General features: G+C 47.6%; 1 protein-coding gene across 1 annotated transcript; it reads left to right on the top strand.

Moving 5' to 3' along the window:
• The first annotated feature begins 3,290 nt into the window (after window positions 1-3,290).
• On the top strand, window positions 3,291-9,251 carry LOC121835552. Its single transcript, XM_042289937.1, has 2 exons — window positions 3,291-3,512; window positions 8,051-9,251. Exons 1-2 carry the CDS (start codon window positions 3,370-3,372, stop codon window positions 9,249-9,251), a joined length of 1,344 nt encoding a protein of 447 aa, XP_042145871.1. The 5' UTR covers window positions 3,291-3,369.
• Window positions 9,252-22,838: the final 13,587 nt, after the last annotated feature.

Raw genomic sequence — 22,838 nt, 5'->3', positions numbered from 1 at the left:
GAAAATTCGATATTCTCAGGCGATGTTTGTGGCTTCCTGAGCCGGGCGGAACTGCCAAGAAAAACGTTGGGACTTAGTCTCCAGAGCGAAAAGACGCGGTTTTCGGTGTTAGGGACGGGAATTTAGAAAAATACAGAAAAATAGTATAAATATCAAAATGCTCTCCTCGAATATGATACTGGACATACCCAGCTACATTCTAAACGAAAATTCGATATTCTCAGGCGATGTTTGTGGCTTCCCGAGCCGGGCGGAACTGCCAAGAAAAACGTTGGGACTTAGTCTCCAGAGCGAAAAGACGCGGTTTTCGGTGCCAGGGACGGGAATTTAGAAAAATACAGAAACATAATTAGTATAAATATCAAAATGCTCTCCTCGAATATGATACTGGACATACCCAGCTACATTCTAAACGAAAATTCGATATTCTCAGGCGATGTTTGTGGCTTCCCTAGCCGGGCGGAACTGCCAAGAAAAACGTTGGGACTTAGTCTCCAGAGCGAAAAGACGCGGTTTTCGGTGCCAGGGACGGGAATTTAGAAAAATACAGAAAAATAATTAGTATAAATATCAAAATGCTCTCCTCAAATATGATACTAGACATACCCAGCTACATTCTAAACGAAAATTCGATATTCTCAGGTGATGTCTGTGGCTTCCTGAGCCGGGCGGAACTGCCAAGAAAAACGTTGGGACTTAGTCTCCAGAGCGAAAAGACGCGGTTTTCGGTGCCAGGGACGGGAATTTAGAAAAATACAGAAAAATAATTAGTATAAATATCAAAATGCTCTCCTCAAATATGATACTAGACATACCCAGCTACATTCTAAACGAAAATTCGATATTCTCAGGTGATGTCTGTGGCTTCCTGAGCCGGGCGGAACTGCCAAGAAAAACGTTAGGACTTAGTCTCCAGAGCAAAAAGACACGGTTTTCGGTGCCAGGGACGGGAATTTAGAAAAATACAGAAACATAATTAGTATAAATATCAAAATGCTCTCCTCGAATATGATACTGGACATACCCAGCTACATTCTAAACGCAAATTCAATATTCTCAGGCGTTTTCTGTGGCTTCCTGAGCCAGGCGGAATAGCCAAAAAACGTTCAGACACTCTCCACAGCGATGAGACGCGCTTTTTTGTACATGTGATCAGATAAAAAAAAAACTAAAAAATGATTATTACTATTATCAAAATACCCTCCTGGAATATGATACTATATATACCGAGATACGTGAAAGATGTAAATTAAATCTCGTTATCAATTTTTGTGGCTTCCTCAGCCAGGCTCAACTGGGCGGAAAAATGCTCTAGCATAGTTCCCAGAGTGACAGATGCGATTTTTTTGTGGGAGGGGCGAGATATAAAAAATTGCAGGAAAATAATATTTATGAATATTAAATTTTTTTTTGCCGGAGAATGATAGTAGACATGCCCAGCTACATGTCACATGGAAATTTTACCTCCTCATGCAATTTCTTCTAATTTCTTGACCTTATGAAAAAAGCACTGTATAATTTAGTTGGCAAAAAGGCGACAAGTAGCCTAACTCGCACGTATTGCCTACTGCTTTGCCTTTCAACACTCCTGAAGCTTCCTTGAGGTTATAAATGCGAACTAGGGTGCCTTCATCTCCGCTTTAATCGGGGTGATGACATCTCTTGTAGTACCCGATGCCGACAGCACGTGCTCACAACGAGAATACAAAGAAATACCTTGAAAAAAAAAATGGTGCTATAGCACAAGTAAAGCGCGCTCCTACCAAAGAATAAAAAGCACAGCGCTCGTATTAGAAATATTGCACCATTGTTGGTGACATGGTCATGTGACGATAATTTACGGGGGTCACGTGACCATCGTCCGTTGCGCCACATTAACCACGTAACCAAAGTGAAAGAGTGGGCCAACGGAAGCCACAAGGTCGTGTGACCATGATCCGTGGGGTCATAAGAACACGGTCCGTGGAGTAACGGGAACATAACGCAAGAAGCGGGGGGGGGGGGGGGGGGGGGGGGTTCCTCTCCGCTAGGTCTCCACGCGGGAAATGATATCGCATTTAAGCCTCACAGGTTGTCGAATTGTCCATGATGACGGCCAACTTTTTGCCGATCACGGGTGAGCGCGGTTCTTGTTGGTGTGCGCGCCCCCCCCCAACCACCCGAAAAGTACAGAGGAAGCGCCTAGAGCTCCCAGAAGTGTGTGAGTCAGAAATTGTATAAAGTCGTCGATTTTTTTTACTAGGATTTGGGCATGGTACAGGAACCGCAAAATATTTTATTGGTCCATAATTGCTATCGACATGTATGGCGCTAAAATGAATTCATTTGTCCTTCGAAAAGAAGGATCTTGCTACCATGGTGAAATCATCAGAAATATATATTTCATTCTTTAAAATAGTAAAGATTTGCGAAATATTTTGGGCGTGAGATCTCTGCTGACCCAACCATGTTTAAACGCTATTGCCAGCCCTCGGTTATTAGAGAGCTTTAGACCTAGATAACTCAAAATTTAGCGTGAATTTCAAAATGCTCTCCTGGAATCAATTAAAGCTAAGATTAATAAAGCGATCGCATTTGACCTCAAGCTCCTGTGGCGACAAGCTTTTCTTCCTGGGAGCTGAATGTCATGGCCTCGTTTGCAATGGGAGTCTATGGGATTCGGTTTGTTGATTCGGGAAGGAAATGTAATGGTCGTGAGGCACTGAAATTCTTCAAATAAGCGGGCTATTAGATCAATATTTTGGCCCCCCGAGTGCAATTAAATGTGTGGAGTTTTAACAAAATTAAAAAAATAAAATTTTTTTGCCCGCTGAGTTACGCTGGGGCGCTGACGTGACTGCCGAGAGATGGCGTAAGTTGCGAGCGGCGGCATGTCCCGGATTCTTGGGGTTGAGACGCCGAAACACACTTCTCCCGAGCAAACCAGTGTGTTTCGGGTCCTCGCCGCTGCAAAATCTTTGCGCTGACTACAGGCTCCCCAAGAAATGCTCTCTGCAACTAGGTCCTCCCGCTCCAGGTTCCGTCAATTCGACAGCCTTTTCGGTAGCCTATAGCCAGCTGTGACCTTCAAAGACCGACCATAAGAAGCTTCAGAACTACCGGCGACGTCCGAGCAGTCGCCAGTGAAAAGCCACTCGTAAGGGTGGTCTTTTCTAGACCCCAATCATGATGCCCGGCTCCACGATCGAACTTCCACAGCAGAGCATTGAAAGCGCCGCCACCAACGTCACAAACCCAGTATCGACAGACCACATCACCCCTGGACAGCACTGCATGCCGAACGACTCAACTCACGATGCTCATGACACCGCGTCCAAGTTCTGGACGTCCGAGTCGGTAGCGAACTCGTCTGAGACCGGGGTCGAAATTATGGATGAAAGCAACACCAACAACGAAGAGTGGAACAAGGCACGATCACGTAAGCGCTCACACAAAACACTGTCCGACTCTGCTTCGAGTTCGGGAACAGTTCACAAACAGCCGAACGTCAGTGAAGGACTCACAGTAACCCGGTAGCGGATGTATCCGCTATTTATCCACCACTTTTTTGCAAATTCGTGGTGGATATATTTGTGACGAATTATCTGGGTCCGCTTGAAAATGTTTTATCTGGGTTACCTTGGAGAACTTTTATCTGGGTCACCTTGGAGAACTTTTATATGGGTTACCTTGGAGAACTTTTATCTGGGTCACCTCGAAAATGTTTTAGCTGGGTCACCTTGAAAATCTTTTATATGAATCACCCCAGATATTTTTTACCTGGGTCACCTCGAAGACTTTTTATTTGGGTCACATTAGATACTTTTTTATCTGGGTTGATTACAGAATAGTTCACCGCTACGAACCTTATTCGATACAAATTAAACCATTCTTTTAAAGTTACTAACGTCATTCACAAATCCTTGAACATATGTTTCCAATATAGTGATGCAGTTGGCAGCAAGGATAGTATGCATTTAAGTGTTGAGGACGGCGCTAGCATTAATGAATGGAGCTGAATTATATCTACAGCTAGAACTTTTCTTGCACCTATAGCACGGGGTTATCTAAAAGCTTCAAGAATATGTGAGAAGCAAGAAATAAATAGTACGGTTTTTCACATAAGATGCTATATTTTTGCATCTAACATCATAAGAGGGACATGCCTCGTTGCTACATTAGGTCATTTAACAGGCGGCTGTTGGCAGTGAGCGCATCGGATCGTTCTATGTCACCTCAGACACAATATGTTGCCCTATGTAAACTCCAGGACACTGTGAGCACGGCTACGTCAGCAATTTTTCGTACCAGGGCTGTTTTTTTTTTCGACTTGCGACAAATTGTGTGAAGAAGAAAGGAGCGATTAAAAATATTTGGACACTGTGAGCACGGCTACGTCAGCAATTTTTCGTACCAGGGCTGTTTTTTTTTTCGACTTGCGACAAATTGTGTGAAGAAGAAAGGAGCGATTAAAAATATTTGCGTATGCAGATTGCAGATACATGCTCTAGCCACTTTACCACATAATCATGGCATATATTTAGGCAGCCATTATGCCATTGCACAAGCTTTCGTATGCACCCCACTTTACAACTAAAAGGGGAGGGCATACGAAAGGGAAAAAGCATACAAAAGCTCGTGCCACGTCGTAATGACTTCTATGTGGTTAATATTTGTAGGAGTATCTCGAGTATGTATCTACATTCTGTGCGTAAAAAAAAATATTTTTAAGCACTATTGTCTTGTTTACTCAGTTCTTTGGAAGGGCTGACAACCCTGGCGGAAGCCTCCCTTGGGGAGGTCATCGAAAAGTTTGCACCCCGTCATAATAACACCCTTAAACATTACGGTGATTATGTAAAAAGGTAGTCAGAGTACATAGCTACTATTAGAGTATATTACAATATTTTAATCACTATTGCTTTTTTACACATTTATTCGGAAGTAAAAAACAACAACAAAGAACTAATACTTTATAGGGAAGTTTGTGGGTATAAAATATGAATGCTTAGGTTAATGCGCCCCAAAAACCGTTTTCCACCAAACTACTAGTTTTGAAGACAGCCCTTAGGCTTTAAGAGGGACAAAACAAAAAAACAAAAAAACACCGAAAACCGCGATCGCATGTTCGCGCAGTGTACTTAATCAGCTTTCTCCAGGCACTACATTAGGATGTTTACCAATATGACACTTTCAAATTCTACGACTTTTTAAGGTTTCCCCTATTTTATCATAATTCCCTGCTGGGTTCCAGGGGGGAGGACGTATCTGGACCCTTAAGCACCGTTTATATGTGAAAAACACTGGTATATCTGGCGGCCAACAAAGCGTTGGCTAACCACTATATCATACTACCTTGTCAGTCTATTCTTTGATATTTCACCCAAAATAAATCTTTTAGCGCGAACACAAGGAGAGCAACTCATCTTAGTACGAGCACAATGATAGAAGCTATAGCGCGAGCGTTTCAAGAGAATGCGATTGGAGTTCCAGAGATTTGCGTCGGCACGCCAGCCGAGTTGCATGCAATTATGCCACACCACACGCGCGTGATTTTCGGTCGCTCAGGGAAAGAAAAGCTCAATTTCCCGGACTGCGAGGTGTATATTCCCCGATTTTTCAAACTCGCCAAATTCGCTGACAATTACAGGTTTTCTGTTTGCCAGGTTGGTAGACAGCCTGTATACAAGGTAGATCATAGGGATCTTCAGTGTTTGTGTAACTGTTGATAGCAGGCACGTAGCCAGGGGGAAGGCCCCCCCCCCCCCCCCTCCGAAATCATTCGTTTTGCTGGAACCTCCTCTCCCCCCTCACCCTCATACAGCATTTCGTCATGGGCGGCCCTCCCCTCCTCCTCCTCTCCCCCCCCCCCCCCCCCCCCCCCCGAACCAAAATCCTGGCTACGTGCCTGGTTGATATCCTGTTTGCATTAGAGAGGTACTGAAAAGTAAGGCATTAAACTAAACCAGCCAAAAGAACGTAACAAAAAGATACGTGAAGCAAAGGTTAAACAATGGGAAACGTATTTATTTGATCTTAAAATATTGGTACAGTGAATCCTGGTGAGCTTCCAGAAATTTTATATGCCTATAAGGAAATGTGATTAGTTTCAAAAACTGTATAGTAACGTCTATCAAGCTTCTTCACTCTTTCAGGTTGTCAAAGATTTTAAGAGGGCCTTCAGAGGTACCCTTCTCCAACTTTGGCGAAAGTTGGCGTCGCCCGCCACCACTATTTGGATTAGTGCCAGGAGCTGAGAAAACGCCACTGGGTAGGTTATGTTTCTTGCATAATGAACTCCCAGGCAGAGCACCAATGCTCACTCCATCGATGTTGTCTTGAGGACGATCTTTTGGTCGCTTGAACACCAGATGACTTTTCGGTCAGTGCCAAAAAATAGTTTCGGCCCAGGTTCCACGACGTTGTCCTCTGGACATTCTAGCTGCGATATTGAATAAACATTCCCTCTCACTTATACCGTATGCAAAATGATCTTGTCAAGGATGAGTCGATTCATAATTTACAATAATATTTTTTAAAGCTGAATAGCAAACAATGTGGTTTACCAGATTGATGAGCTCAAAACGGGTGTTCTAAGGCCTCATATGCTTGTCGATGCTGACAAACGAGCTGGATTCATTTCCTTGGTCTCGTCGAAACACCGAACACCCCTTTAAGCCAGAATGGCACAATAAAGTCGTCTCTCTCTCTCTCTCTCTGTCACCCAGTCGACGGGTTCACGCAGTTATGAAGACGACGAACTCTCAATTTTCCAGGCCGTGCGGACCTCCGGAAACGCTTTAGAACGGGCCCCTATCGTTTCATCAAAACTCGTTTCGTGCGACTCCATTTCGTGGACAACTTTTCATAGACACTTTTTATGTACACACCTTTCGTCGACACTGCATGGTTTCGTGAAAGCTCGTTACGTGAACACATATCCTCCTGCGACAAAACGTCACAGGAGGATATGTGTTCAGGAAATGCGACCGTAATACACATTGCAACGAACTGTCGCGAGGAGTGTCGAAGAAACGAACGCGGAAAGCCTTACGATAAAACAATCTAACGAAGAAACGTCACACGTCAACGAATTGGCGATGACTGATTTCTCACCGCTTCAAAACAGGTCCAACTAGTTCACTTCATTTCCACAGGCGCGAACGGATTCCAGAACACTAATTACTTATATCCACCAGACCTTCGCTAGGCGAGAAGGCAGTTCATTTCTACAAACATACTTGCAAAATCAGAGGTAAAGAAATGAACTGTGAAAACTTACCCAATTCACGGTGCCAAACCGGGCGGTCCCAGCAATCGATGCAAGCACCGAGTGGAATGTCCGTTGCAAGCTGAACTAACTCTATCGTTCTAACGTTAGCGGTCGCACCGACACTCAGCACAGTTAACGCGCAAAGCGCCGCGGAGGTCACGGCTTGTTTTGTCTAAATATCGCTTCTCTCTCTTGGTGCATCTCCCGCGCTTTTGAAAATTCATGACTTCCCATTGGCTGAAGTTCTCCCGGGACCGGCGTCGGGTTGTAGCGTGGTTTTGTTTTTTCTGTCGGCTTGAGGCTCTCTCTTTACAGCCAACTCTTCGTCTCCCTCCTTCTCCCTCCCCTTCTCCCCACGGTGCAGTCAAGGGTTCAAAAACAAAAACGAAACAAAAAGCAAAAAGAAAGAACAATTGGCCGGAGATTTCACTTTGTTTCTTCATTTTCGTGCACAAGTCAGGGTTCGCCATGGGCTTTGCTGTGCGCTCCGAGATTCATCCGCTACCGATCTATTTTAACCAAAACGCAAAATGTAAAAAAAACAAGGTCCCTTAACCTTGAAAAATCCTTTCCGCAACAGCGTGGGGAAAAAATATTCGCTACGAAAGGATTGTATCTTTTTTGATGGATTCATTCGCTACGTACCTCTTTTTGTATGTTAGGTTGCTCGACATTTTGTTGGTATCTTACTTTTTTTGTGTCTGTAGCGAATACAGGACTGTGGAAGCCGGCTTTTTACCGCTGTTGTAGCGAATATATTCGCTACGAGCGCTTTTATTCGCTATATATTCGCAACAGAGATTTAGAGTGTACGAAGCCTGACCAAAAGCTAGCAACTTTAAGCAGCTTGAGGCTTTCCAACGCCCTAGAGAAGCTCTGTCCAGAGTGCATCCTTCAGATCCGCCCCAACGAGCGCCTCAACGTCGTCGCCGTTGATGTGCGCAATGGACAAACAACAAGGACGCTGCTGAAATGTCCTGAACTTTGTGGTGTCTCTGTCAGGGCCTACCAATCCCTCGAGGGCCCCACATCGATTGGTGTCATAAAAAATGTCGATGCAGAACTGTCAGATCCTGAAATTCTAGAAAACCTGCGATCGGATGGCCGCATAGCCAGAGTACGTCGTCTTGGGGTGACAGGTGTGGTAAAGCTGACATTCAACAGTTCACCATTGCCAAGCTTCGTGCTGCTAGGACGAGTACGACACCAAGTGACGGAGTTCAAACCCCGTCCAATCCAGTGTCGCAACTGTGGTGGTTTTGGGCACTTTGCAGTCTCATGCACACGTTCTTCCGCATGCTATCGTTGTGCAGAGCCGCATCCTATAACTAACACCACGAGCAACACCAAATGTAAATCCACAGTGATCAAGTGCGTCAACTGTGGAGAAGCACATGAAGCTACATCTCCAGCGTGTTCAAAATGGAGAGAAGAGCAAAATGTCGTCACGTACGCCAAGAGAAATGCCGTTGACTACCGCTCTGCCAGAATTATTGTAAAGCAGGCGTCGGGAGTCATACCAGAACCCATTCTCAATGTGGTGGCCAACAGCACCTCCAAGAAAAGTGGAGAAGCCCCAGTGCAGGACAGGCAACCCCCAGCCCTTGACGATAAGGGTTTAAGCTATGCCGCAGCACTCAAGACCGATCCTCAAAAAAATATTGAAAGACCACCTAACAACAACTCTGCAACAACGTCTAATAAGCCAAAACCCGGTGTCACTATTCCGACGGGCACTGAAAAGTCGACATGCAACGGAGCATCTATCAAAAAATCTGAACACTCAACCGGAGTCACCAATATTGAACTAACATCAACGGCTGACTCTTCAAAAACATTACCCCGAGATGCTCCGGAAAAACCTACGGCGAATTGGATAAAATTATTCAGAATAGCAGCAGAAATGGCGTGTGCTTATCTTGATGGCATTGATGCCTCGTGGGCACACATTCTATGCGGTTTCATTCAGGCAGCGTTCCCACTGCTGAATATAGCATAATGCTGCATCCCAACATCCACCCAAAGGGACGCACCCGAAATATTGCATGTCCAACAGTGCTTCAATGGAATACTAACGGCATACAACAACGCCTCTCAGATCTACGCCTACATCTAAAGACCAACCGATACGACGTCCTAGCCCTTCAAGAAACTCGTATAAAATACGGCAAATTCAGACTTTCTCCATACGTCGTTTATCAGGGCCTACTGCCAGTTACTGAAAACACGAAGAACGAAGTGCCGAAAGCCATGATACTTGTCCGAAGAGAACTGGATCAGCATCAAATAGATTTGACAGACTTATGTGACGATGCTGCTGAGTTCACCGGTGTAACGATACGTAAAGGGGACTGCGACACTACCATAGTTTCTGCGTACGTCCGTCCGGTAACCAAATGGGACCCTACGATTATGATGAAGATTATGCCGCGCTGCTCAGAAAACGTACTATTTTTGGGAGACTTTAACGCCCATAATCACACCTGGGGAGATAAGCACACAACGACGCGCGGATCTGCTCTTGAGGCCACAGTGGACACGCTAGGGCTTGTTCCACTGAATGATGGAACCGCAACATTTGTCAGACCGGGGGTCTCCAACACTGTCCTTGACCTCAGCTTCGCTACACCACAACTCAGCGCGCGATGGCAACCTCAACATGACAGCTGGGGTAGTGATCATATCCCGATCATTATCTCCTCCCCAAGCTCTACAAGCGCTACACATAGGACCTGCAGAGTCGTCAATTGGGACCAATATCGCTCGCACCTCCAAGACCTTCTCTCTGAAGGAAACGTCGATCTTACAACGGCTATTTCACAAGCCCTATATGACGCCACGAGGCTGGTCCAGGTCCCGGTCTCCCGCCCGAATCCTGACCTCCTCTACCTCAAGTTGAGGGCCCGCCGACGGCAAGCCCAAAATCGTTCGCTACGTACAAGAAGAATGGAGGACATTCAGCGCTATAGAAGAATCGACGCAGCGTTCCGCCGCCATACTAACCGACTTCAGCGAAAACAGTGGCGACAAAAATGTGAATCTCTTGGTGCTCCCGGTGGCGCAAGACAGGCTTGGAGGATGGCACGTGCTCTCGCATCGGAGGTAGTTCCTCGGCTTCAGATCTCAGCGTTTGCTATATCGCAAAATATTACATTAGCACGAACTGCCGAGCTTTTGGCCGATCAATTCTCCCGTCCAATTTCTCCCCCTTCAGGCTTTCAAATTAGCTCATCAGTGACCCCCCTTTAACAACTGCCCATCATAGACTCCGACTTCACGCTTAAAGAACTGCAGCACGCACTTAGAAGATCCACCCGTCGTAGAAGCACTCCAGGGCCGGACGGGATAACGTACCAGGCTTTAAACAACATAGACCCCGTCATGCTGCCTAAACTACTGGAGGAGCTAAACTCAGTCTGGAGCACGGCGGCACTGCCGGATGCTTGGCTCAACTCCGAAGTCATACCAATCCACAAACCAGGCAAACCGGTAGAAGATTTGTCATCATACCGACCAATTTCACTCACCTCCTGCCTTGGAAAAGTTCTCGAACGCATGATACTTAGAAGACTAGACTGGGCACTAGAAACAGTTGGCGCGATCCCTGAACAACTCTCTGGTTTCCGCCGTCGACGTTGCACGACAGATGCTATTGGGGATCTCGTCTCAGCGTTGGAGGAAGCCAAACAAGCTAATCACGGTTACGCCGTCATTTTCCTTGATATTACCAAAGCATTTGATGCGATTCCTCACGCTACTGTCATTAACCAGCTTCAAGTCCTTGGCGTCACGGGACGTACTTTGGCATTTATCAAGGCCTTCCTCACTGGTCGGACTATGAAAGTTCGCATCGGAAACGATCGCAGCACAATCAGACACATAACTCAAGGAGTTCCTCAAGGAAGCGTACTAAACCCGCTTCTCTTTAACGTTGCAATGGCCGCTCTTCCCCGAACTCTCGCCCGTGATGACCGATCTCCAAGAATTCAAATATACGCGGACGATGTGGCCCTTTGGGCTACGTCACCAACAGCCATGCATGCTAAAATGCAACGTCGTTTACAGCTGACTCTTGACGGTATTTCAAAGGAAATTACTCGACTGGGTTTAACTATCTCGCCTTCTAAAACCGCGGTACTTGCTCACCATCCACGTGGCTTTAAGGCCAGCTCTTTCACGTACTCTGTAAACGGTACTCCCATAACACGGATGCGCAACCACATGTACCTAGGACTGGTTATTGATGACTGCCTTTCCTGGCGTCCAGCCGTGAAACAAACAATATCTCGGTGCGATCTGCACCTCAACGTACTTCGCAGGATCCGAGGACAAACCTGGGGAACCTCGCAATCTATGACTCTGCAAATGTATAGGGGACTGATACAATCCAGGTTGCTCTATGCGCTCCCACTTGTACTCGTACGGGACGCTCAGCTCACGAAGATGGAGATCATTCAAAGGAAAGCCCTCAGAATCTGCCTCGGTCTTCCCCCGTCTGCGCCGAACGTCCCTACTTTGGTCGAAGCTAGACAAAACACAATAGTCAATCTAGCGTTCCGTCAGGCACAACGACATCTCGCCCGGCAGACCCTCACAAGGTCTACTTCCAACCTCTTACAACGCTTCGATAGACGTCCCAATTCCCGCCTAGGAAAAGTCTACGCAGAGTTTAAGGAGTCGGTCGGTACATTGGATGAAGACCCTCCTCCACCACCCCCTCATACAACTGTGTTTCTGAATATATCGGATGAAATTCCCCAACTACGCAGCAAAAAGTTGGTCTCGGATGTGGTTTCCCGTAATCTTGCGGAAGAACACGTCGACAGCTTTTTCGACGGTTGGATAAAAGTTTTCACCGATGGCTCTGTCTGTCATCAAAAGAAATCCTCAACTGCTGCTGTAGTTATCCCTGAACTCGCCATTATCAAGTCCGGTCGCCTCGACTTCCACACATCATCCACCATCGCAGAATTAAAAGCACTAGAACTTGCTCTCGATACCCTCCACGACTTTCAGAGCCCAGAAAAGGCGGCTTTGCTTACAGATTCCAGAGCGGCACTTCAAATCCTCACCAATCTGGAAGACGCACCTCCGATTGCCCGCATCATCGCTTTCAAAGTCGAATCCTTAGAAAAGAAAGGCTGGACTATAGCATTCCAGTGGTTGCCATCTCACTGTGGCATCGACGGCAACGAAAGGGCCGACCGAATCGCAGCTGAGGCACATGAACTCACCAACAGCACTCTCCACGTGCCGAAGATCAACGAGGCCAGGCTTCTCATCACACGTGAGACGCAAAAAAGACACCCGGACGTGGGCGTAGCTGGAGGAACCCCACCGTCACCGGTCCCCACTAAACTCGGCCGCCCAGAAGCAGCCCTTCTTCACCGACTCAGAACACGTTCAGCTTTTACGGCTTCTTGGCTTTACCGCATCAAACGCGTGGACAGCCCACACTGTCAGACATGCCAAGTTCCCGAGGATATAGAACATCTCCTTTGCGACTGCCCAATCTTAGACGCTCAGCGTTGTAGACTCCACCTTGAACTTCGTCAAATAGGCGCAGCAAGGCAGAGCCTTTCGCACCTGCTTTTCCCGCCAGGTCCCAGGCGCATCGCTACGAAAACATTCGCGCTGCTCCTGACATTCCTGGAAGACACCGGCTTGGCTGACCATCTTTAATGCTTGGCGTTCCTTCCAGTTTCCAGTACGGCGGGCCCGGCTTGGCGCAAGGTCTGTGACTGTGACGGGTAACATGACCTTCCGCCATTGAGGTGGCAGACCTGACTGTGCTGGACTAGACACCACTTAATATCTTTTGATCAGTGTGTGTCTTGTTTGAACCTTCCTTTCCTTTCTTCCTTCTCTCTCTCTCTCTTTCCCTTTTCTTTTGTTGCTGAGACCGGGACTGGCAGGCCCCCATTAGAAGGAGTGGCCACACTGTTCCGGTCTTCCTTCCCCCTCCCCTTTCTTGGTTTTTAAATAAATTTCAACGCTTACACACACACCTCGCGCTCCAAATCTGCGACGGGGCACTCTATGGCTCCGTCGTCGAACTGCCAAGATGTGCGACTGTAGAGGAGGCTATGCTTTCGTATTCGAACGTGTGGGGCGAGCGCAGTGCAGACAGAGGTCGCTAGCTTTAGGTCCCCTCGCTAGTAATTTTAAGCAGGGCTCGGCGTTCAGACCTCCCCGAGTTTCTCGGTGCATGAAGCCAGCAACGAAACAGACTCTCGCGACTCTTCGATTGGAGACGAAGGTCTCCTCATCTCTCGCACGGGATAGATCCTCGCGTCACATTTTATCTCGGCCCGCATTATCATACACGTCAGTCGCTCAAAAGTTTTCCTTTCAGCTCACGCTTCGACGGACCCGTCATCGACCAACTCGAGGGTGGGCGGGGCCTCAGCCGGCGACCCCGTTGTGCGCACGTTCGGTGTCGTGCAATCGCGGCGGCCGGTTGTCTCCGATACGTGACGTCACTGGTCGGAGGGTTTCGTCCGATTGGTGGAAACTCGACGCGCGTCTTCCGGTCCGGGTGTACGTAAACATACACCCGCCTCTTAGTGACCTGGAAAACGGGCCAACAGCGAAGACGGTTTGGACGCTTCCGTGCGCGGGTTGTCAAGAGAGGACACGGAAATCTGCCGACGAGGTTAAAACGTGTCGGACACGGTCTAGTTACTAAGTCCTTCGGCTTCAATATTACATTCCTATTTATTTGTTTTTTGAAATTTCAATGGTACTGTTTTTTTTTATGCAGGTATCGTTTGGCCGCCTTCACACTGCCAATACATGACTCAAAATACAGCCTGGTATACGCCAATCGCATTCTCTTAGAGGAGTCGCTACTATGGTGGGGCAAATATGGCGGTCTTGGACAGGTTGTGCAATGGCATGTGCCAGATCAACCCGCGAAGCTCGGGTTTCAGCAAGGCGAGCAGTACTGACTCAAAACGATTCGCCCCAATTTTTATTCGCTACGTTTCAAACATGCGGCGATCCGTTGGCGTGGGCGAGCTTCCAGCGGCCTTGGCCGTCTTCGTGGAAGCGATGGAAGAACTGCGGTTCTGATGAACGTTGATAGAAGACGCAAGATGTCATGATTGACGCAGTAGCGTATCGGTTGCGTTCCGAGCGAATTGGACAACGCGCTTATGTGACAGTAACGACAGAGTCACCGAGGCAACTGTTGATCGCGCCAACCGCACGCACCATGTAATCGCGAAACCCACGAGGGACGAGCAGAAATTGTGAAAGAGACTGTTTCTTTCAGTTCGGTGTTTTCCCACTAGGTGGCGTCCGTTTTGAACGAGTCGCGAAGATTATTCCCGCGTCTGAATACTTATAATATTTTGCCCACCGGAATCCATATAAACATACGCGGGGCCGTGCTCGTTGTCGTCGTATTCGACGGTAAACGCACCAAATTATTCATGACGCCGAATTTCCACGTTGTCACGCTGCCAGCCCCGCGCGCGCGCACACACAAAAGCAATCCTCGACGCCCTCCGCCGTGCGCGCCATCTATGAGCGATTACGGCGTCCTTCACGGACAGTTTCCAGATGTTATGTAACGATCCGTCTTCTCGGAGGGGTGGAACCCCGTGGTGCTCGCGGTGTGTGCGCCATGCTACGTGGAGCCTCAAAAGAGGGACCTGGTTGCGTTTTCCTTTTATTATTATTATTTTGGGAGAGGAAAAGCTTTCTTTTTTTTTCTTTCTGTGTTTGTGGAAAGACGCGCTGTTTGTCCGCCACGCTATGACGACGAATCTGCACAGGTCGACTCGACGAAATATGGTGTGATCGATGGCTTCATTCCCTTTGCTTTCCGCGCTGTGCTTTTTGAATTTTTTGTTGTTGTTGTTAAGAAGGAAAAAAAAAAGTAAGGGGCGTCTTACAACCTTTAATTTGGTATATCGTCCGCATGGCCTTAAGTAGGGTCCGTGGCCGGGCAGTGACCGGTACCTTTTCGGATGCGGTATATACACACCAACGTGCGGTCCCGACGTCTCGCCGCTCCGGGGGCGCTGCTGTGTGCACGGTGCGTGTGTGCAAGCGCTTTACCTCACAGATGTCGGTTGTTTTCCTGTGGACCCTTGAGTACACACCTTGATAGCCGAGCGCTATTGGGCTATGCGTAGCCTCCGAAAGGTGATGGTCCTGTGTGGTGTTGGTATTAGAGAACGGGTCTGTTTCTCACGAGTGCTCGTAGTAATTAATGGGGTGTACTTCTGCCGAGATGCGCTTTGGGTTAAAGGTGTTACAGGCGTTTATTGGCAGAACTTCCACACAGCCGAGTGCCTGACGCAGCCAACGGGCAGAAGCGCGTACGCAACCAAGTGCTGGCTGCCTCCTCGGCTGTATCTGCGCCGTGTCTCTATTGTCAGTAGTCTTAATTACTCGTATAGCGCATGTTTTCTGGCTTGCGTGTATGACGATCACGCGCTCAAGGGCTATTTTCGTCGCCTGGACAAAGAGCGATAAAAAATTTGAGTTCTTGTATGGCTTTTGTTCTTTTTCCTTGAGTTGATTGTATAGTATGGCTTTGTAATTTATCTTGCTAGAGAAAGAAAAAGGGTCAAAGCAAAAGTTCATGCGCAGCATGCATGTTATTTGTAAGCTTGTACTGCACACAAGCGCGCTGTGCATGGGCGCCGCCATGTCCGACTTTCAGTTTTTGTTTTCTCTTAGTGGGCTAAACTTCACTTCATCTTTACCTCAGCGGGGCAGGTTATATCCATTTTAGACTCTACTCTGTCCTTCTCTGCAGCATTGGCCCGTTTCAGTGGCTCCACGGCAAGACAAGAGAAGGTCAGCAATGGCGGATGTAATCTGGCGCGTGGGCAAAGAGTCTGTACCCTCGACACTTTGAGGTAAAGCGCCGACACCCTCGAACATGGGCACATAGGCCTCTATGATCTTGGGCAACTTTCTATGGCTCTGCGCTCAAAGGTACGGGAGCGCTTCAATGTGTCAAAAATGGCACAGACAGCTATCCACGGGTATAACTTGTCCCTGGCGGTAGGCGTTCTTTATTTGTCATATACAGCGCGATGCAAACATTGAGTTTTTCTTAGGTTATTTTTGTCATTGACTCATTGTGCCTTAGATTATTCTTTCGTGCGTCCCGTACCCTTTTCAAAACGCCGTTTATGAAATCGCTTATGTTTGTTTGGTGTGCAGCATCGTTAGCATATAAACTTCCCTTCATATAAAATGACAAAAAATAACACAGGAGCTGCGGTCTAGTTCGCGCGCACCGTTCGTCATTCTACACACTGTCACAGTCTATATATTCACAGCCAAGCTGACTTAAAGAAGCCGAGCCGATCCAAAAAAGACGGCTTGGATAGAAAGTCAGGGGAAAAAGAATGAAACCAACAAGCAAACACAAGAACCAGCAACACGAGAGTTGCTCCGAGTATCGGTGACGAAATTCCCGTTCCCCTATCCGTTGATGCGTGCGCATGCGCGGTAGAGGTATACACATGTGCATACCTGGAAAGACGTCGCGGCAAGGTTTTCTTTGTGTCGCGCGGCCGACTTGATTTGGAAAGTATGGAAATGAGATGCAAACGATCAAACCGCCGACTTCCCCCCCTCCCTCCCCCCCTCTTTTTTTTATCTCTTTTCGTTCGCGTACCGAGTTTTTGACTCTTGAATAAGCGATTTCGTGTTATAGCCGTGTTTCCGCGCCTTTATAGAGCTAGTGCCTTTTCTTTTTGAAACGTGTTGTCCTTTGATAGTGGCACGCTGAACTTTACTAGCTGGCGTTACGCGTTATGGTGCCGGTTTGGGGCGTTTCGGCGCATTAGTGAAACATCCTGCGTGCCCGATGACGCGAAGCAAATGTTCTCTAGCCTTTTTTGTGTGTGTGTGTGTTTTTTTTAGGTTAACTGTTTTGTTACGGGTCGCATTAATGCACCCGCGTTACATATATACTAAACTGGGAATTGTTGTCGGGAAAGAGCGCGGTGGCTATAGCCATAGATAGCGTGTGGCGCTAGCGCGTTAGTGTTGTGGTCTTTTGTGTTTGTTTGGTTCTTTTTGTGCTTGCAAGCGTCGGGCTTGTTTCTAGGTCAGGTTCGTATGGGAAATTGGTCGCCGCGCGTGTTGCGGAGTCGGAAACCTCCAAAGGGGAGCCCGGCCGGAGGCTTTGATGGAGTCGGTGTTGGCAGTTGCTGGTCATAGGTGGTTCCGCGACAATTTTGCAAGGCATGAAGGGAGGAAGGAACGGCATTACTTACATGGTTCTATTTGAGGCTCGTTTGGTTTTAGTTTCTTTTGCTAGTGGCACATGGCTTGCATGCCTGTGAGGTATGTTGCTCTCAATTGTGTCTGGCTCTTTAAAAGTCTTATTTCTTTTTCTTCTCTGTTTTTTTTTCTGCCTAGGAGCATAGATGCATGCGTGGTTCCTGGTGCCCGAGATAGTTTATGCCCGATATTTCATTGAGCATGACAAATTAAACATTTAATGAAGAATGCGTAATTTCTTTCAATTAAGCATAAAGTGAAGCGAAAGGAAACGTCAGAAAATATTAATCACGGTATGCACATCGTGATACCGCAGTTGATATCAGCAACGAGTATATATTGGACTGACGAAGGATCTGCCAACACAGAAACGTTTCGAAGAATCGTCAATGAAAGTAAAAGGTTTTCTTTGCGATGCGAAGACATACCAGAACACGTCATCTCACGGTATAAAAAAAACAGCGATCTGTAATACTATATTCTAGTTGCAACCTGTCTTCTGAACTATAAAGAACGATGACTATATGAAATACAATTTCTGGCACCATATTGAGCTACAGTTGGAAACAATTTTTTTATGTAGTATTTCTTATTAATTAAAAATATTGCTTACGCTTATAACTTATTTTATTTGTTTCGAAACAAAAGCTAATCATCCTAACTTTAGAGCAAACTTTTTGTAATGTGATGTAAAAAAAAAAAAAAGAAAGACGTTTACAAATTTTTGTAATGCGAAATTAGAGCGCAGCTCTTGAGGGGGAGGGTAGGGAGGAAAGGGTATGCCTCTCCTCCTCCTCCATACCCTTCCCTCCTCCTCGTCCTGCCGTCCTCCTCCTGTGCTCCCGCTCCTCCCCTCCTTTTCTCCCCTCCTTTCCCTGCGTACCCTCTCGTCCTTCTGCCGCGTACCCTCCTCTTTTTCCGCAGTCTCCCCACTAAATTTAGCTGGAAAATTGAAGTCACGTGACCTCAACATTAATTCAATTTCCGGCAAAATTTAGCGGAGCGGTTACGCCGACGGCGACGTGCTATGCGCGGAAATGGGCGTCTAAGATACGCTCAACGCTGTTCACAGACGCGCGGAAGATGCATGTCATACCTTTCCCGTTTCGCGATGAGATCCAGACGATACGTGCGAATTGAGGGACGCTCGCTACGCGACTTTGTGCGAGACTACAGAGAGTTTTAGTAATACGTATAGGGGCAAACGCAAACCTTCTACGTTAGCGTTAACGTTGCGTCGACGGAACGTTACGGAGCGCGTCGAATACGCACTTTTAGTACAGCGGAAGAAGAACGCATACGTAAAGACTTGTAGCGCCATCTAGATGTGCTCCTGTAAACTGCTTCAAACAATCCAAGGCGGGTTTTCGGTCAAGCCAATCCAAAGCCCCGATTCTCCTCGCTTTGTTACGAAAGTTGTGTACGTGTTTTGTCCTTTTTTTTTTTTTTTTTTTTTTTTTTTTTTGTACAGACCGCACGGTGACCACCTTTTTGGGTTCGACGGCGTCGGCAACGTTCTTGGCTATCGACACCCATCTTTGTGGGTGTTCGAAAGGGTTCGTCGCGTTGACTTCTTTGAGGAGGTTTATGTCATCTCCAATGGTAATTGAACCCGTACAATGCGCGTAGCACTTCCACTGGTTTGCGTCACCGCCGCCATTTTTCAAACGGGACTAGTCTCGCGCTCTCCCGTGCGCGACGAGAGCAACGAGATGGCACGCAGGGGACCGATACGTACGTTCGCAAAAATCGATAGCGAGCGTACGTGCGCAAGGCTCGCCGCAGTACGTACGTATGGCGCATGCGCATTGTGGAGGACGCAACGTTAACGTTAACGTATGGGGTCTGCGTTTGCTCCTATACGTATTATTAAAACTCTCTATTGTGCGTCCGCAGCCGCCGCTACAATCCTTTTGAGCCTATCGAGTGATGCCCAAAGCGTATCTCCACGCGGAGCTCGTCTTTTTTGTGCTTTCCCCGGCGGAGCTAATAGCGCACAGAGAAAAAGCGCAGGATCACGGCTCATTCACTGTGCGCGATCGGTGCAGCCAGTGATATAGCAAACGCAGAAAGACAATGATCGTCGTTACGCTGCTACGTACTGCACTGGCTAAGTGTCTCATCCGCAGCGAGGCACGAGACGTCCATTCAGGCCGCTTACATTCCCGCCGTCTAAACAAGTCAAGGAAGATAGAAGGGTAGGAGAGGGCATGACGTCAGCCGCGTAGCCTCCACAAGCCATGCTCCCTCGACGCCTCGCCTCTTTCTCATTTTCCTCCTTACCCTCCTCACTTATCAGGCCAACGTGACCACATCACGTGACCGTCGCTAGCCTCCGTCTAGCCTTCGACCTGATAAAACCTACCGGACGGAGCGCGCGCAAGCCTGCGAGGAGTCCTCCTACAATCAACCATCCATCTCGCACGTGACATGTCACGCGCACCAATCGCCAGACAGATCTGCGGTCACGCTGGACACAACATCGTTTAAACTTTTTTATGATCAGACTTCACCAATATTGCGACGTGCCCCCTCCTAGTACTTATAACCTCCTTGAAACAAACGCACGACGCAATTACTTAAAAAAAAAAAAAAGACGAATTGTAGAGTCAAGTTTCTTTTCCTCTTTTCGCTTGCGCGCATTTTTCTAACGCACGCACAAAAGTTTTTTTTTTTTTTTTTTTTTTTTTTTTTTTTTTTTTTAAGGTGTTACCAACGCGGTACGCGAGGACGGGCAAGCCTCTCCTTTGTTCTCGTTCACGTCAATGAGAGGGGGAGGAGCCAAGGAGCTGAACAGCGCGGAGGAAAGGCGACGAAACGGCTCGTGAGGTCACTGCGACGTTAGCTCCATATATATGAACCACTTTTGAGCCCGGCTCGCGCTCCAGAAGACAAAGGTGTATATACACCGGTGGTAAGTAGAGAAAACGCTGCGTGTACCTCGGCGTCGCATTTGCGTATTTTGTTCGACTGACTCGGTTTTACCACGCCGTCTTCTGCTACTTGATAGTCCATGTAGCTTCTTAACCCGTAGTCACTGCAGCATTCCAGGAAACGCAGAGTGTGGCCTATGTGATGACCCCGCTTTTAGCTTCCTGATTGGCTCCTCGGCGTTCTGATCGGCTGGTGCCGCCATCTGATTGGCTGCGGATCAGCTCGGAACCCGCCGCGCCCTGCGCGTGAATAGAAAAGCCGTACCCGTTGCCTTTCTCTCGGAAATGCCGAGCCATTGCTACCCAACGCTCGACGAATTTCCCCTAAAGCGAACCAGTTCTGTCGGCCATATCCACTGCAAACGCACTCCGTACTCAGCGCAGACTTTGCTTCTTGTATAGAATGCGCCTTAAGAGTGTAATAAGTAAAAGCGTTTATTTTTGCCACTGACACGTTGCAAAGCCTGCACTATGTCTTTCCGGGTCTTCAATCTTCAGCGCGAATGATCGCTATCTCCTGTGGGTGCTTTATCCACGGGTGCTCGCCGACCAAAGCGGCTCACGCTGCGCGGAGACACCATCAAAGACAGCTCGCTTTGGAGGTAGGCCAATAGCCTACCGAAAATCCATCCACGCAACACTGCATGAGTTTCATTATGGGACCTCTTTGGCCATGGAGAGGAGTGGGCTTCGATTGCCCCTTTGACGAGGTAGTGCGTCCCAGAACTGCATGAAAATAAGCTCGGGGCTCGCTTTCCTTGCACCTATTCATCTTCGTGACAGCCCCGGTTGAAACACGGTCCTATAGCGACACTAAGGACCTGCCTAGATATAGCGAGGAGTAGCACGGAGGTCTGCCGCGTCCCATACCTGTCTGGCAACCTGGCTACACCTTCAGAGAGCAGCATGACCATTGAGACGACAAAACAGGATGATAGTCCAGTGTACTCCTTCACTACGCCCTGTGTCTAGTTACGCGCAAGCTATGGCACGTCGGGAGTACCCCCATGCCCTACCCCCCCCCCCCCCCCCCCCAACCCACCAATATAGAAAAAAAAAAAAAAAACCTGTTTTAGCATTATATTTAAAACACCTCTGCAGGCCCGGGACCAGTATGATTAAGGAGTGACACATACTCGAAAATGCGTTCACTGTTGTTCGTGACAGGATGTCATAAATTGGACCCCGTTAAGTGATGACGTCACGACATGGCGCTCCGCTCCAAACAAACGGTTGCTAGGGCCGTTGTTATGGACAAATATATGGGGACTCGTAGGTGAGGTTGAAAACTTTCCGACAAAAATGCAAAAAAAGAAGCATTATAGGCCTTATGTCTTCTCAATATGTAATCATAGAGACTTTTTTTATCTTCGTTTCTTTGCTACCATAAAGCGATGACAAACGCACGCGTGATAAAGTTTCACAGCCGGTTTCGCCTTGCTAGCAGACGACAAGATGACTTCGCGGGTTCAGTGGTTCCTTCTGAAGGAGTACGCGACTGCGTTGATTGAAGTAGGTAACGATCGACGAAACTGCTATTCTCGGGGTCAACTTTCCGGTGGATTTCGGAAGCGAATTGTGCCCGGACACAGCTTTGATCAACGCTCCAGGTGAACGAGCGCGCGAACCCCTTCCCGCGGAGCTCGCTTCCACGATATTTGAGGAAATTAAAACTTCGTGAAGCCGAATCACGTACGATAACGAAGTGAAGTGTACCAAGGTCGAAGTGCAGGCTAGTCCACGTTTCAAGGACTTCTGCATGAGAGCACAGCTTTCCAGTGCAGATTTGTGCGATCGAACGAAGTGTCCGTAACATATATCCTTTACGCCCCTATCCAGCTATCCAGTATCAGAACCAAAATAAGGGATGCGTCGAAACGGCGGCAGCGTACGTCGGGGCGTCGGCGTGACAGTTGGCTGGAGTGAGAGTCAATGTGCGATCGTCGTCGGTAGAATTTGAGTCAGTCGGTAAAGGTCATTTTCGACTTCTTATCTATCACACTCGGCATCTCGAACATTTGACCTAGAATGTTCGAGATGTCGAACATTCTAGGATTTGACCTAGAATGTTCGAATTCTAGCCTCATTATTTTCTACACTAGGAGTAAGAGTAAACACGAATCTTCTAGAATATAGATGTAAGGAAAATCGTCCCTTCCGGTCATGCACGCGGCGATATAACTTAGCCGGTGGTATTATCCACGTGTGGTCAGCGTCAAAGCATCGTTTTGATCTTTCCACGTCACTGGAAGGTTTTCACGAAAAATGCGTGACTCTCACACATCCTCGTTTTGCCTCACCTATATTCTTTCGCTTAGGGCAGGTTGGACTGCTTTATTATTTTTTCGTCCCGTGTACCAGATACGGAACTCGTGTGACTGAGAGGGAAAGGAAAC

Source organism: Ixodes scapularis, unplaced genomic scaffold (assembly GCF_016920785.2).
Source record: "Ixodes scapularis isolate PalLabHiFi unplaced genomic scaffold, ASM1692078v2 PGA_scaffold13__105_contigs__length_92229423, whole genome shotgun sequence".
In the NCBI taxonomy this organism is placed as follows: domain Eukaryota; kingdom Metazoa; phylum Arthropoda; class Arachnida; order Ixodida; family Ixodidae; genus Ixodes; species Ixodes scapularis.
Note: the sequence above shows the minus strand (reverse complement) of the source record. Positions and strands in the feature narration are given on the sequence as shown.